Source organism: Nannospalax galili, unplaced genomic scaffold (genome assembly GCF_000622305.1).
Source record: "Nannospalax galili isolate Female #2095 unplaced genomic scaffold, S.galili_v1.0 scaffold312, whole genome shotgun sequence".
Lineage (NCBI taxonomy): Eukaryota > Metazoa > Chordata > Mammalia > Rodentia > Spalacidae > Nannospalax > Nannospalax galili.
This window is the reverse complement of record NW_008335967.1, coordinates 8,083,624-8,097,535: the sequence shown is the minus strand read 5'-3', so window position 1 is coordinate 8,097,535 and position 13,912 is coordinate 8,083,624. Positions and strand designations below refer to the sequence as shown.

Genomic DNA, 13,912 nt, shown 5'->3' with positions numbered 1-13,912 from the left:
AGCGAGTATGTTTCTTCAATCTAAAATCTTAGCCTTTACTTTCTGAGCCTCTCTTTCTGAATATGAAGTTTTCTCAGCTTCAAGAATAACCAAATAGCATTTTTTTTTCCAGCATTATATTTGTTGGCAGACCTGTTGTAACCTTGAGTCACCTACAGTGAATTTAAGTATTATTCTAATTGATTTCTCACTGCTTACTGAGAAACAAAGAACCTCTCTCACTGGTCTCATAAATACTTCCATTTCTCTATGTCAATTTAATTGAACTTACCTCATGTTGTCAATCTCTTTTTTTTCCTTGCAGGTGATGTCATTGTCTATATTAATGAAGTTTGTGTCCTTGGACACACACATGCAGATGTTGTCAAACTTTTCCAGTCTGTTCCTATTGGTCAGAGTGTCAACCTGGTGTTGTGTCGTGGCTACCCTTTGCCCTTTGATCCTGAAGATCCTGCTAACAGCATGGTGCCACCCCTTGCAATAATGGAGAGGCCACCTCCAGTGATGGTCAATGGAAGACATAACTATGAAACATATTTGGAATACATTTCTCGGACCTCACAGTCAGTTCCAGATATTACAGATCGGCCACCTCATTCTTTGCACTCCATGCCAGCTGATGGCCAGCTAGATGGCACGTATCCACCACCCGTCCATGACGACAATGTGTCTATGGCTTCATCTGGAGCCACCCAAGCTGAACTTATGACCTTAACCATTGTGAAAGGTGCCCAGGGCTTTGGCTTCACTATTGCTGACAGTCCCACGGGACAGCGGGTGAAACAAATACTTGACATTCAGGGATGCCCTGGGCTGTGTGAAGGTGACCTCATTATTGAGATCAACCAGCAGAATGTACAGAACCTGAGCCATACAGAAGTAGTGGATATACTTAAGGACTGCCCCATTGGAAGTGAGACTTCTTTGATTATCCATCGAGGAGGTAAGCAAGCCCAAACGTGGCAGTGCAATGTGTGGGTCAATGAGCAGGACCCTGTATAACAATACTGTTCAAATGGAGAGTTCTATGTGATAGAATAAAATTATGCTTTAAAAAAAAAAGATAAGAAAGCATAGAGGAAAACATGAATTTAGGAATCTAGGTTTCTGCATTTTTAAACTATATCTTTACCTAAGTGATATTAAACATGATTACAGTAATACTTTAAGTCTTACCAACCTCTTGATACAGACTTGGAGAGTAAAGATTGAATCCCTGGCTATGGATTTCTTCTACTGCAAAAGCTCAATAATGTATCAGTTCTACAGAACTCAGTCTCGCACCTGTTGACTTAATGAGAAACCTGCTTTTTAAAGGAAGCAGTGATGTGAATTGTAGGATTCCAGGCCAGCAGGGGGAGGATGGCCAGTTCCTCACAGCACAAGTGTTCTGAATAGCCCATTGGCAGACCATTGAAGAGTCAAGTCACTATAAAATAAAATCTCTGCTAAGTATGAAGAAGAGAATTCAGGATACTTCTTCCACTACTATAGGTCATGACTATGACTACCAAAAACAGTGCTTGCCATGACTTGGGAAGAAAATGATGGGACAGGATCAGGGCTGTGTGTTTTAAGTGGGACATGAGTTTTGATTCCTTATGGTTCCTTTTTCTCTAGTCTCTGTGGAAAAGGAATGGGGAAAAGCTGGAGGTCCTTCCTCACTTCTCTGCTGCTATGCCCTTGATGGTCAGGGAAGCAGGGAGAAGGAGGTGCAGGATCACACAGAGCTGAGTGTGAAGGACAAGGTGCAGGCTGAGTCCTGATTTTCCCACCTACCTGTTTCAGGGCTTAGGACTTGAAGTCTTAGCTGTGTGACGGTCACAGTGGGTAACAATGCCACCTCCCTGCTGGCAGTGTCCTTGGGTAGCCCACAGCAGGTACATGACTCACTACATGTCTGCTGAGGCTAAACTAGCCCCGAAGCTTCAGCAGAGATGGGTCAGGAGCAATATTGCAAGGTACTTGTGCATGAAGGACACGTGTGTGGTAAGCATATGTAATTGCCTATTCAAACACTCAAAACAGCATTCAAACCATAGATTTAAAATCCAAGTGAAAGAAGTAAAGCTGAATGGAATAACGTTTATGATTTATTTGGCGCTGTCTGCAATTTTTTTCCCTTCAAGGAAGTGTTACATTGTTGATTGCCAAATATTATGCATTTGTGAGCAGCACTACATAAAGTATTGTGTGCCCACATTACAAAGGGAAAATTAATATGATAAAATAACTGCACATGTAACCTTCTCAAGGAATTGTTATAAAATAGCACATGAATTTTAGTAATTAAATGTTGACAGTGTATTTTGATTCCCCCCATTGCTTGTTTAAGAGTAAAGCAAATATTCCTAAATAAACTGCCATGTATTCATGACATTCAATTGAAAATTCAAGTTTGGAAAGTAGATTCCTAATATTAAATTGATATGCCCGAAATACTGCGTGGTACCCATTGTATGGTTCACAAAAACAGATCTGAGCACATTTTATATAAAATGACTTCTTTTACAAGTGTGGCATCATGGGAAAATGTGTTCAGTCCTTGCCATTATTACATTTTGTACCTTTCTGGAAATATTATTGTGTGTGTGGATTCAGCCGCACTGCCCTGTTCTCTCTCCCCTTTGCCCCGTCCCTGCAGTCTCTCTTGATCAGCATTTAATCCTCTAGTAATCAAACTTTCATCTGCATTTTGTTTGTTTTGAGGAGAGGTGACTCGCCTTTCTCTTCCCACTGGTGTAGTACTACAGAATATAGAGCCCAGAATATAGAGTTGGAAACTTTGAGTTTCCTAGATCTCCTACACCATGCATTTCTTCTCTGAAGTTAATAGGAACTAGCACCGTTTGTGTGATGAGATTCATGTTGATTATCTTGTGGTAGACTATGCAGAAGTGCTACAGCTTCAGTCAGATAAGCATAGATCTTCAAGAGCACAGTTATAGGACTAGATCCGTATATCAGAACCATGGTTGATTGTCTTAGGTTATTTATTAGTATTTTTATTTGCAAAGTAATTGTTGTATAATTTTTAGCAGCTAATTCAGAAAGCATACAATGAAAAATAATGATCTGTCCCATTCTCATACTTTCATTCCCTTTTCCCAGAAGCAAACATGTTTTTATATACGAGTATGTATTATATATATATACATATATATATAGTATTTCATCTGCTGGCGCATACATAAAACACAATTTATTTAATATATATAATGACATCACATGTACATATGTCTTGCTTTAAAATGTCTTGATTAGAAGGATGTAGTTAACTTTTTAGCAAATACCAACTGGTATAATTTACATACTATATTCCAGTTGTTTCTGTATACCTCATTAAGTTCTGCCAACATGGTATAGTTGCATATGGAAGACCTCACTCCTTGAAGCATCCATCATCTTGTGTTCCCTCGGGCCCATCTGTCCACCCTCCCCTCCTCTCTCCTACCTTCAGCCTCAAGTAACTACTAACCTGCCCTGTGAATAGTTTCTCCTTTCAAAAATACTTTTATCAATAAAGTCACACAGTGTATAGCATTTTATTTAGAATAATGCTATTGAGAATTGCCTAACAGGTACACATGTATAAAAAGTTTCTTTTTTTTCAATGTATATTTTTATTGAATTTTTATAGATTTCATACAATACATTTTAATTATATTTAGACCTCCCCTATCTGCACACCCCCATAGCCTGCCCACTGAATTTCATGCATTCTGTCTTATATGTTAAAGCCTATCAAGTCAAGTTTGTGTACCCAGATATCTCTCAGTATGAGTTCATCCAGTGGAGCCTGGTTAGCCTATCTAGTGTCACCCCCTTAAAGAAAACCAACTCTCCCTCACCCAGCAGTGATCAACTGCCAATAGTTCTTTGGCTGAGATTGAGCTTCCTGCCCATTTTCCCAGTTCTCTGCTGTTTTTTTACCTGACTGAGTTTGCATGGGTCTTGTACATGCTGTCACCATTGCTGTAAGTTCATATGAGCAAGTTCCCAGAGGCCTGGAAGGCTCTGTTTCCTTCTGGTCATGCACCACCCCTGGCTCTTACAATCTTTCTGCCCCCTCTTCTGCAGTGGTCCCTGAGCTGAGAGCCCTGGGTGGATGAGGTTTAATATAGGAGTCTTATCCAGGGACACACACCCTGCAGTCTCTTATTCTCTATACTTTGGACCTTCTGTGTTTAACACCTTCTGTTACATGAGGAAGCTTCACTGATCAGAGTTGAGAGATACATTAGTATTCTCTTTACCACTTGTTCCACTATGTTCCGTGAGCCTTAGGTATAGAGGGTTCTACTGTAGATGTGTCACTTAGGGTTGGGCATTTCACAGACACTTATTCTCTGTGTGACCAATTGTGGTACTCTGTACTAAACTCTGTCTGCTGTAAAAGAAGCTTCTTTGATGAGTGGTGACTTAGTGTACTTGTCTGTAAATATAAGGATCCATATTTAGCATATAGTAAGAAATTATGCTTGTCCATGAATGTTGCACATACAGTTTTCTCTAGGATCTATAACCTCCATCCATGTGTATTTGGCTATTTTCACAGCACCACACACGATTTCCCTCCTGCTGATAAGACTTTAAGTCCAATTAGATATCAGTTGATTACGTCCAAGATAAAAGTGCCACTACTGTACCAATATAGCTTGCTGTGCTTGACATTGTTGTGGTTATTAGGCTTTAAAGCTGGGGATGGACCATTGATTCATTTTCTCCCTTAGCAGCTTGCATACTGTCCTCCACAACTATGAGAGCTAGTCTTCAGGGAGGAAGTTCCAGGTCAGTTCCATCTCCATTGCTCCAAGTGCTGTGTTCAAAGTATGTCCTGTCTTTAGCAATAGGGTCATACCTTCAAGTTCTGGGAGGTAATCAGGACTATGGCAATAGCCTCTGTCATTTTTGGAGTCTCTTGTACTACCCTGACCAACAACTTGAAGTTTCTCCTGTCTGGCACTGTGGGGGTTTTTTTGTTATATAGGCTTCAGCTATACACATGCACTCATGTACAGATATTATATGTGAAATTTTTCAGAAATCTTTTTAGCTATTACATTTCCTTCTGGTTTTTCACACCACCTAAGCATTATTTATTGTTTTTTTTTTTGTAGTCCTATACTGTTCCATTGTATGGATTCTTTTTCACTGATGACATTTGAGTTATATTCGTGCTTGAGAATTTATGAACGATATTGATTTGAACATTTGGAGTCAAGTGTTTACTTATACAAATGCTCACATTGTGAAGGGTAGAAACCTAGGAATGGCATTACTGGATTGTCTGAAAAGTATACATTTAAATTGCTGATAATTGTCTTCCAAAGTAGCTAGCCAATGTACATCCCCACAGCAATGACTGATAGTCCCAGTTTTTGCCCATATTTGCTACAATGACATTTATATTACAGCCATTCTATTCAGAGTATACTTATTGATACCTTTTCATGGTTTTAACTTATATCTCTCTAATTTTTGGCATATTTTCATATATTTATTAGCATTCATAAACTTCTTTAGTATGTCTAATTAAATACGTTTACCTATTTGTATAATGGACCATTTGTCATCTTTTCTGCTCCTATACTGAGATTGAACCCAGGACCTTGTGCACACTAGGAAAATACTGAACTTTATCCACAGCCCTATTTGTCATTGTAAGTTACAAAAACTCTTTATATATTGAAACTCTGAGTCTGTTTTTTAAGATAAATGACTTGTTACAACTTTCTCTAAATCTCTTCCTTGTCTTTTCCTTTTCTCTTTGGTGCCTTTGGAAAATATTTTAATTTTCATAAAGTTAAATTTATCAGGTTTTTAAATTTTTAACATTCTTTTGGTGCCATATGTTTGCTTATCCCAAAGTTGCAGCTTTCCTCTGTCTTCTGAAAGTTCTAAAGTTTTAGTATTTATATTTAATTCAATTTAAAGTAATTTTAATGTATTACTAAAGACCTAAATTCATTTTTGCATTTATATATGGCCAGTTGCAGTTGCTGGTGAAAAACAAATCTATTCTTCCTTATGAATGTCCTTGGCACTTTCGACAAAAATGAATTAGCAGAAATGCAACTGTTTGTTCCTGCACCCTCCACACCTTCCCCCTCAGACTCAGTGTCCATTCCTCCATTAATTCCACACTTCCTAGATTACTGCAACTTTGCATTAATTCTTAAAATTAGAGTGAGTCCTCCAAATTTTTCTCCTTTACAGAGTAGTTTGGGCTATTCTAGGTTATTTGCATTTGCCTAGAAACAGAAGTTTAGGATTTGCTTTTTAATTTTTTGGTTAAACAAAGGCCTGCTGAGGTTTTGGTACTGCCTGCAATCTGCAGAACAATTTCCCAGTTTCCACTAGACTTTTGAATGTACAAATGTGACATAGCTCTTAGTTTGTTTAGACCTTCCCTAGTTTCTCTCCTATACTGAGATTGAACCCAGGACCTTGTGCACGCTAGGAAAATACTGAACTTTATCCACAGCCCTATTTGTCATTGTCATCTCTCAGCAATGGCTGTAGTCTTCAATGTGCAGACTATGAACTTCTTTACTTGAACTTCTTCCTAACCTATTCTTTTTGATGTGACTATAAACAGAATTATTTTCTTAATGTCATTCTCAGATCATTTATTGCTAATATATGTAAATGCATTTGATTTTCAATCTTGTACACTACAACTTTATTAAGTTCATGTTTTGATCTAGAAATTAAATTACAAATTCCGTAATATTTTGTACACATTTTTTCAGTAAAATATTTTTATTTCTTCCTTTCTGATTTATACGTCCCTTGACTTATTCACTAGCTAATATTTCAAGTATGATGTTCCATAAAAGATGTATGAGCAGATATCCTAACTTTTTATCAGTTTTAAGAGAAAAGTATTAGTTTTATACCATTTAGTATGATTTTAAATATAGCGTTTTTAGATGCCCCTTATCAAGTTGCAAAAGTCCCCATCTGTTCTTACTTTGATGCGAATTTTAGTAATCAGTGGGTTTCCTCGAATATCTTTCTGCATCTATTGAGATGATTGTGTAGTTTGGGCTCTTTATTCTGTTAATATGGTGAATTATATAACATGACTTAGATGTTGTCCGATTTCGCATTCCTGGCATAACTCCAATTGACTGTGGTATGGCATTCTTTTGTATGTTGCTGATTCTGTTTGCTGGCATTTTGTGGTGGATGGATGGATAATGTTCTCCTCTCTTTGCTTGTAATGTCTTGTCTTCAATGTTGGACTAAGAGTAACCTCATAAACTGAGTTAAAAAAGTATGCCCTGCCCAACCTCCGCTGTTCTGAAAGACTTTGTGTAAGGTTTATGGTATTTCTACCTGAAAAGTCTGATAAAGTTCACCGGAAGGCATCTAAGCTGTGCTTTTGTCAGATTAATTTTTAGTAGTTAACTCAGTTTTTTTTTTTTCCTTGACTTAGGTCTGCTCCAATTTTCTATTTCTTTATGAATTTGTTTTGATAATTTATCTATCTCTAGGCATTTTTACTATTTATGTAAATCATTGAATTTCTTAGTATAAATTTGAAATAAATGCTATGGAACTATTTTTTAAGAATTATTTGGGGCTGGGTGTGATGGCACATGCCTTTAATCCATCTGTGGGATGGAGGCCAACCTGGTCTACATAGTGAGCTCCAGGCCAGTTGGGGCTATAGGGAGACCCTATCTCAAAAAAAATATTTTTGGACATATTGATTTTGTTTTCCCCCTTTTTGTCGGTGTCTTTCACTCCTGGCTACCTCTTTTTTCTACTGTGTACTTGATTTACTTTTCCTCTCATGTCTTCCTGAGATATGTGCTTAGGTCAATGATTCTGTTTCTCTCTTTCTGATAAAAGCATTTCAGCTATAAATTTACTCTAAACATTTCTTTAGCCTTACTCCATAAATTTTAAACACTGTGTTTTCCCTTTTCACGCAGTTCAAAATATTTTATTTTCCTTGTGATTTATACTTAGAATTGTACTATTTCATTTTAAAACCTTTAGAATGCCCCTGCTGTTTTTCTGCTATTGATTTCTCATAATTCTGTTGTGGGTAAAATGTCTTCTATAAATGAACTGAGTCTTGTATAATGCTGTAGTGCCTCCCTTTTCTTAACTAAATGTACTTCAGAACATTATATGTTAGCTCAGAAGTATTTTATATTATTTTCATTGTTTAATCAGATATTCACTGATGGGTATTTTTGTTGCTTTCAAATTTTCTGGTATTAAAAATGCAGATTGTAAGGTTTGAAGGTCAGCCTGTTCTACACAGTGAGTCCTAGGCCGGCTAGGGCTACACAATGAGTTTCTGTATTTCTTCTTTTTTATAGTGAAGGGTACCAAAGGTAAAGTAATCAAGTTAATAATGTCATTTATCAGCTGGGCATGGTGGCACACGCCTTTAATCCAAGCATTCAGGAAGCAGAGGCAGGCAGATCTCTGTGAGTTCAAGGCCAGGTAAGCAATGAACTCATAGGAAAAAAACTAACATTGGTTAACACTGTAAAAAAAAAAAAAAAAAAAAAGACCAAAAATAATAATAATAATAATAATAATAATAATAATGTCATTTATCTCATGGTGTTGATGCTCTGTGGGGAGGGAAATGGTTATAAACTACATGTCTGTGCCCTTTCATGCTTACCTCACATGTATCTATCCTTCTGGAGCTTTAAAAAAAAACTTTTTAATTAATCTCTTTTCTTTAATTTTTTTTCTTTTTGAGAATTTCATGCACACGCACTATATTTACGTCATTTCTGCCCCTTCGTCTCCCCTTTCCAACTCCTCCACATCCTCTCAAATTCTTTACCTCTTCCTCCTTAATTACTATTATTACATGCACACACATTTAGTCTATACAGCCTACTGAGTCCATTTAGTATTGTTCGTGTGTGCATGTATTTAGGGCTGACCACTTGGGATTGGATTTTCTTGAATGTTAATTTTATGAGTTACTTCACTGATGTAGTGTTATTTCTATATATTTTTCATTCCCCTTTCTAGGCTTTGGTAGTGTGCATTCATGCCACACTCAAGTGACAAATGCCTTACTTTCTGTTTAGCTTTTGGGGTGTGTGTGTGTGTCTGTGTGTCTGTGTCTGTGTCTGTCTGTGTGCCTGTGTGTCTGTATGTGTGTGTGCCGGTGTGTATCTGTATCTGTGTCTGTGTGTGTTGCTTTGTTTTGAAATATAGTTTCAATTTGTAGCCCAGGCTGGCCTTAAATACCCTTTATTCCTGCCTCAGCTTCCCAAGTGCTGGGATTACAGGCCTGTATCACCAAGCCAAGCACCTCCTATTTTCTTATTTGCATATTTCTGATTTAACAGTACATAGTCATTTCTTGAAAAAGCATCAACAATCGGGGTTATGGAAGTGACTGCCTATTCATGAGTGTAGTGTAAAGGCACATTTTAGACTAGTAAACATAGTACTGGATTTTCATTTGAGAGTAGTGTTTACTGCTCTAAGGAAATATCTTCAATTTCTATTTCATTAAAAATCTTTCCTAAAATTAGATGACTGGTAAGATGGCTCAACAGGTAAAGGCGCTCATCCCCAGGCCTGATGACCTGATGTCAATCCCTGGAACCCACATGATGGAAGAAAAGAACCAGATCTCCCAAATTATCCTCTGACATCCACACTTGAAGTGTGGCACATGCATGCGAGTACATATATGCACGCACACACATACACACACACACACACACACACACAAATAAGTGTTTTTTAAAAGTGTACTACAGGGCTGGAGAGATAGCTCAGTGCTAAGACCACTGGCTGCTCTTGCAGAGGACCCAGGCTCCCAGCACCCGTTTGGCAGCTTACAACCATCCATAACTCCAGTTCCAGAGGATTCAACACCCTCTTTTGACCTCTTTGGGAACTGTATGCACATGATGCACTTACTTACATGCAGACAAAACACTCGTATACATAAAATAAAAATAAATGAATTTTTTAAATTAAGTAAATTGCTAAAAATTGAATAATGAATTTTATTAGAAGCTTTAGGTATCAATATTATTGCTATTTTCTCCTTTGTCTTGTCACTGTGATTAATTGCATTAGGAATTAATGGAAAAGAACTATCCTTTCATTCCTGGAATAAGCTTCATTTTGTCTAAATAGAGTGTGCTTAACATGTGCCCCTTAATTGTATTTGTTTATATATAAATTTGCATCAATATTACCATATGACATTGGCCTGAAATTTTCTTTTTATCAGATTTTACTATCATTCTGGGGCTGTGTTGTAAAGCAATAGTTTGTCTTTGCTGTGAAGCAGTTGAACTGGCATTAAAGCTACTATTCCTTGAAGATTTACATCTTTGAAATTATTAGTTCTGGTGTGCTGGCCTTTATTTTTTGGTTTGGTTTGATGAAGAGAGGGTATACTTTATCCCTTTCACTATTTCTTCCACCATTATTAATCTCTGCGTTTCTGTATTTCCTGAGCTGTTTTTAAGATGTACGTTTTCCTATAAAATTATCTTTTTATTCATGTTTTCAAGTATATTTCAATAGAATTTGATCAAGTGTCCTCTTTCTTTGCCAAAGTTCTACTTCATATCTACTAATATCCTCATGCCTCATTAGTGCTTTCTTAATTAGGCTTGCTAATCGTTTTTCTATTTTAATGATTCAAGAAACCTATTAAAGGCTAGGTGTGGTGATGCATGTCTTTAATCCCAGCACTCATGAGGCAGAGGCAGGCAGATGTCTGTGAGTTTGAGGCCAGCTGGGTCTACAGGAAAACCCTGTCTCAAAAAGACAGCCCCCCCCCAAAAAAAGAGGTTAAGAATTAAAACCAGGATCACAGTTGATGAGTGGAGGGAGGGAGGGAAAAAAGACCTTTACTAATTACTTATGAAGAATTTGTTTACTAGTGTTCAACCAACTATGAAACAAAGAATCATTGTACTCTTTGCCTACGTAGGCTATTGTTTTCTGTCTGGAGTAAAGGAAACCCAAAGTGATTGCGTCAATCAAGCCTTATCTGTGTTTTACTGTTACAGACATTAAAATGCAACAAAGGCCTCTATTAAATTTGTGAACCTCTCATGAATTGAAGCTAATTGGATTTGAAAAGTTTTCTTCCTGCTCCTAGACAATACGTCCCCAGAGGCTTTCACAAGATCAATATGTTCCTTTCTTAGACTGACAATGTAATAATGAACAGTAATGGATAAAATATATTTTCTCTTTTTTACAAAGTGAATGCAGAGTGTTTGAGAGGCATCATAGACTATATCAGAGCTTTGAGGAAAAGGTGTGAAAATTATACACATAGAGAATTATATGTGTATAGGAAATTCGTCCTATAAAATGTTGAAAAGGGGGAGGAGCTCAGAAGGCCCCACCTATAGCAGAAGAGCTGTTGGTAGTTGATGGTTGCTGAGTCAGTTTCTTCTGGGAGGTGATGCCTGATAGGTTACCCATACTCCAGTGGTGGCCCTACACCCACACCCATCTAGGCAGAACTAACTAGAGTCTAGGGATGTTTTTAAAAATATAGTAATAATGAGCCAGGCATGGTGGCACATGCCTTTAATCCCAGCACTTTGAGAGGTCAAGGCAAGCAGATCTCTGAGATCAAGGCCAGCCTGGTCTACATATCGAGTTCCAGCTCAGCTGGGGCTTCAGGGAGTCTCTGTCTCAAAAAGACCATAAATAGATAGATAGATAGATAGATAGATAGATAGATAGATAGATAGATAGATAGATAAAAAACAAATAAACAAGTAAATGAATAGAAGACATAAAGTTGAAAGGGGGATGTGTTGTGGGTTCTGAAAGGAGTTGAAAGTGGGAGATGGGTATGAACAAAATACATTGTATAGATGTATGAAATTCTCAAAAAATGAATGAAAACTATATTTAAATTTTTTCAAAAACCATTATTAAAGAAAGACATTGTGTCCTAATTGGTAATTTCATGGGAAAATGTTAATAATAATGCTGCAAGAAGTATTGATATTTAATAGTGATACATTTTCTTAAAAATATTTTCATGTAGAAATTTAAATTCACAGAAAAGTGCAAGTACACCGTATAACGCATTACCTTTGATGTTTTTCCCTTGTTATTTTTGTAACGTGTGTGTGTGTGTGTGTGTGTGTGTGTGTGTGTGTTTCTGAACCATTTCAGAGTAAGCTCATACTTTATGTTCCTTCACACTCGAATATTTTTATATTTTTTCATGTTGCTACTGTTTGGCAAGTACTTAAGAAGCCAGTTATTTACAAGTGTCCAAGACACTTTTATAGATGCACTTCGAATTTTAAAATCACAGTACCCACAAAATACTTAAGAAATCATCAAAACAGATTTAAATATTCACCAGCAATAAGGATCTAATATTGGAATAGCCCCGAGACAGAGAAAAGTGTGGGGTATTTCAGGAAAGATTTGTATCCAGAGAGATTCTGAACAAATCAAATGGATATTCCATATCGAATATTATGCGATCCAACTTTTCACTTGATGTCAGCAAATAAAAACATACCTGACAAAGCAAACCTGGTAATAAATGTACAGCGTGAGTCAGGAAGGCATTGCATACTGGCTTTGTACCAGTATATATGCCTTAAAGTTTTAGTAGCAAACACAACAGAACTCTGTTGCTTACTCATAGAGTTTCTAGAGCATGTTTCTCCTCCACGAAGTCCAGCAGCTCAGAGAACCAGACTTCTTTCTGGTGGCTGTCCGTGCCCTGGGACCTTGGTGCCCCCTACTGGGTGTTAGCCAGCAAACAGGCACCCAGAGGTGGCCGCGTGGGTTGAGGCTTGGAACCTGCCTTCATGGGCTGGACTAGTGACAGCCAAACGGGGACCGAAAGAGTGGGGAAGAGGGTTCCAAGCAATAACCGTAGGTAAAGGTCCAGAAAAAATAAAGTTGAGTTTAGGGAACTGAAATTCGATGAGCTGAGAGACGCAACCCAGGAAGGATACAGTAGTAGTCCAATCAGATATACTTACAAGTTTCAAGCCTGCTTGGGCTGCCTCGGGTCTTCATGGTTAAGAGACGATAGTGTCTTCAGCACTTACTGCTCTTCCAGAGGACCGAGCTCAGAATCAGCACCCACTTGGGGCTAACACCTGTCCTTAACTCTAGCTCCAGGAGGTCCAATGCCCTCTTCTAGCCTCTATGGGCACCAGGCACACATGTAATATATTTACACACATGCAATACACACAAATTAAAAGTAAATAAAATCTTTCTAAAAAGAAAAAAAAAAAATAGGCACCTAGGGGCAGTGCTAGAAGAGGTGTGTATCACTTTCTCCCAGATTCCATCATCAAGAACTCAGTTTGGGACCCCATTAGCCATGAAAGACTGGGAAGTACAGTATTCCTGTGAACATCACAAGGAATAAGGGCCTGGTTTGAGGTCACACATGTAGTAGACACTCTGCTCTTGATATCCCTCATGGGTTATCTGTACCTTGACCTGAGCATCGGATATATAACTGTCCCAAATGTGTGTCAATGACAGGATGCCCTGTTCTAATCATGGGAAATGCTATGATCTCACAAGATATATACTACATAAGGAAACTAATCCACATATGACTATGAGAGAGAGAGAGAGAGAGAGAGAGAGAGAGAGAGAGAGAGAGCTGAGATAACGTGCTTGTAGAACTATTATTTCCCCACTTAAAAGTAGCAGAAACAAAACTCAAACTTGTCTCCTGACGGTCATATTAGTGAGTTTCTTCAAATTGTATGAGAAAAAATAAAAGTTTAATGGCCTCTGCTTTGCTCCGGAAGATTTATTCATTCATTTAATAGCTATATATTGAGGGCTTACTGTGTGCCTGACGTGGCTGTAGGTTGTTAAGAATATTGCAGTAATCAAAATGGAGTCCTTCCTCAAGAAGCTTGCCTCTAGGAGA

General features: G+C 37.7%; 1 protein-coding gene across 3 annotated transcripts in view; it reads left to right on the top strand.

The window, feature by feature from the left end:
• Magi2 (membrane associated guanylate kinase, WW and PDZ domain containing 2) overlaps window positions 1-13,912 on the top strand; it is a 1,650,859-nt gene that overhangs the window by 1,380,714 nt on the left and 256,233 nt on the right. For all 3 annotated transcript variants that reach the window (XM_029562367.1, XM_008830783.3, XM_008830782.3), the window contains one exon: window positions 305-943. In XM_029562367.1, coding sequence (XP_029418227.1) covers window positions 305-943 — 639 coding nt within the window. The remainder of the gene's footprint in view (window positions 1-304; window positions 944-13,912) is intronic.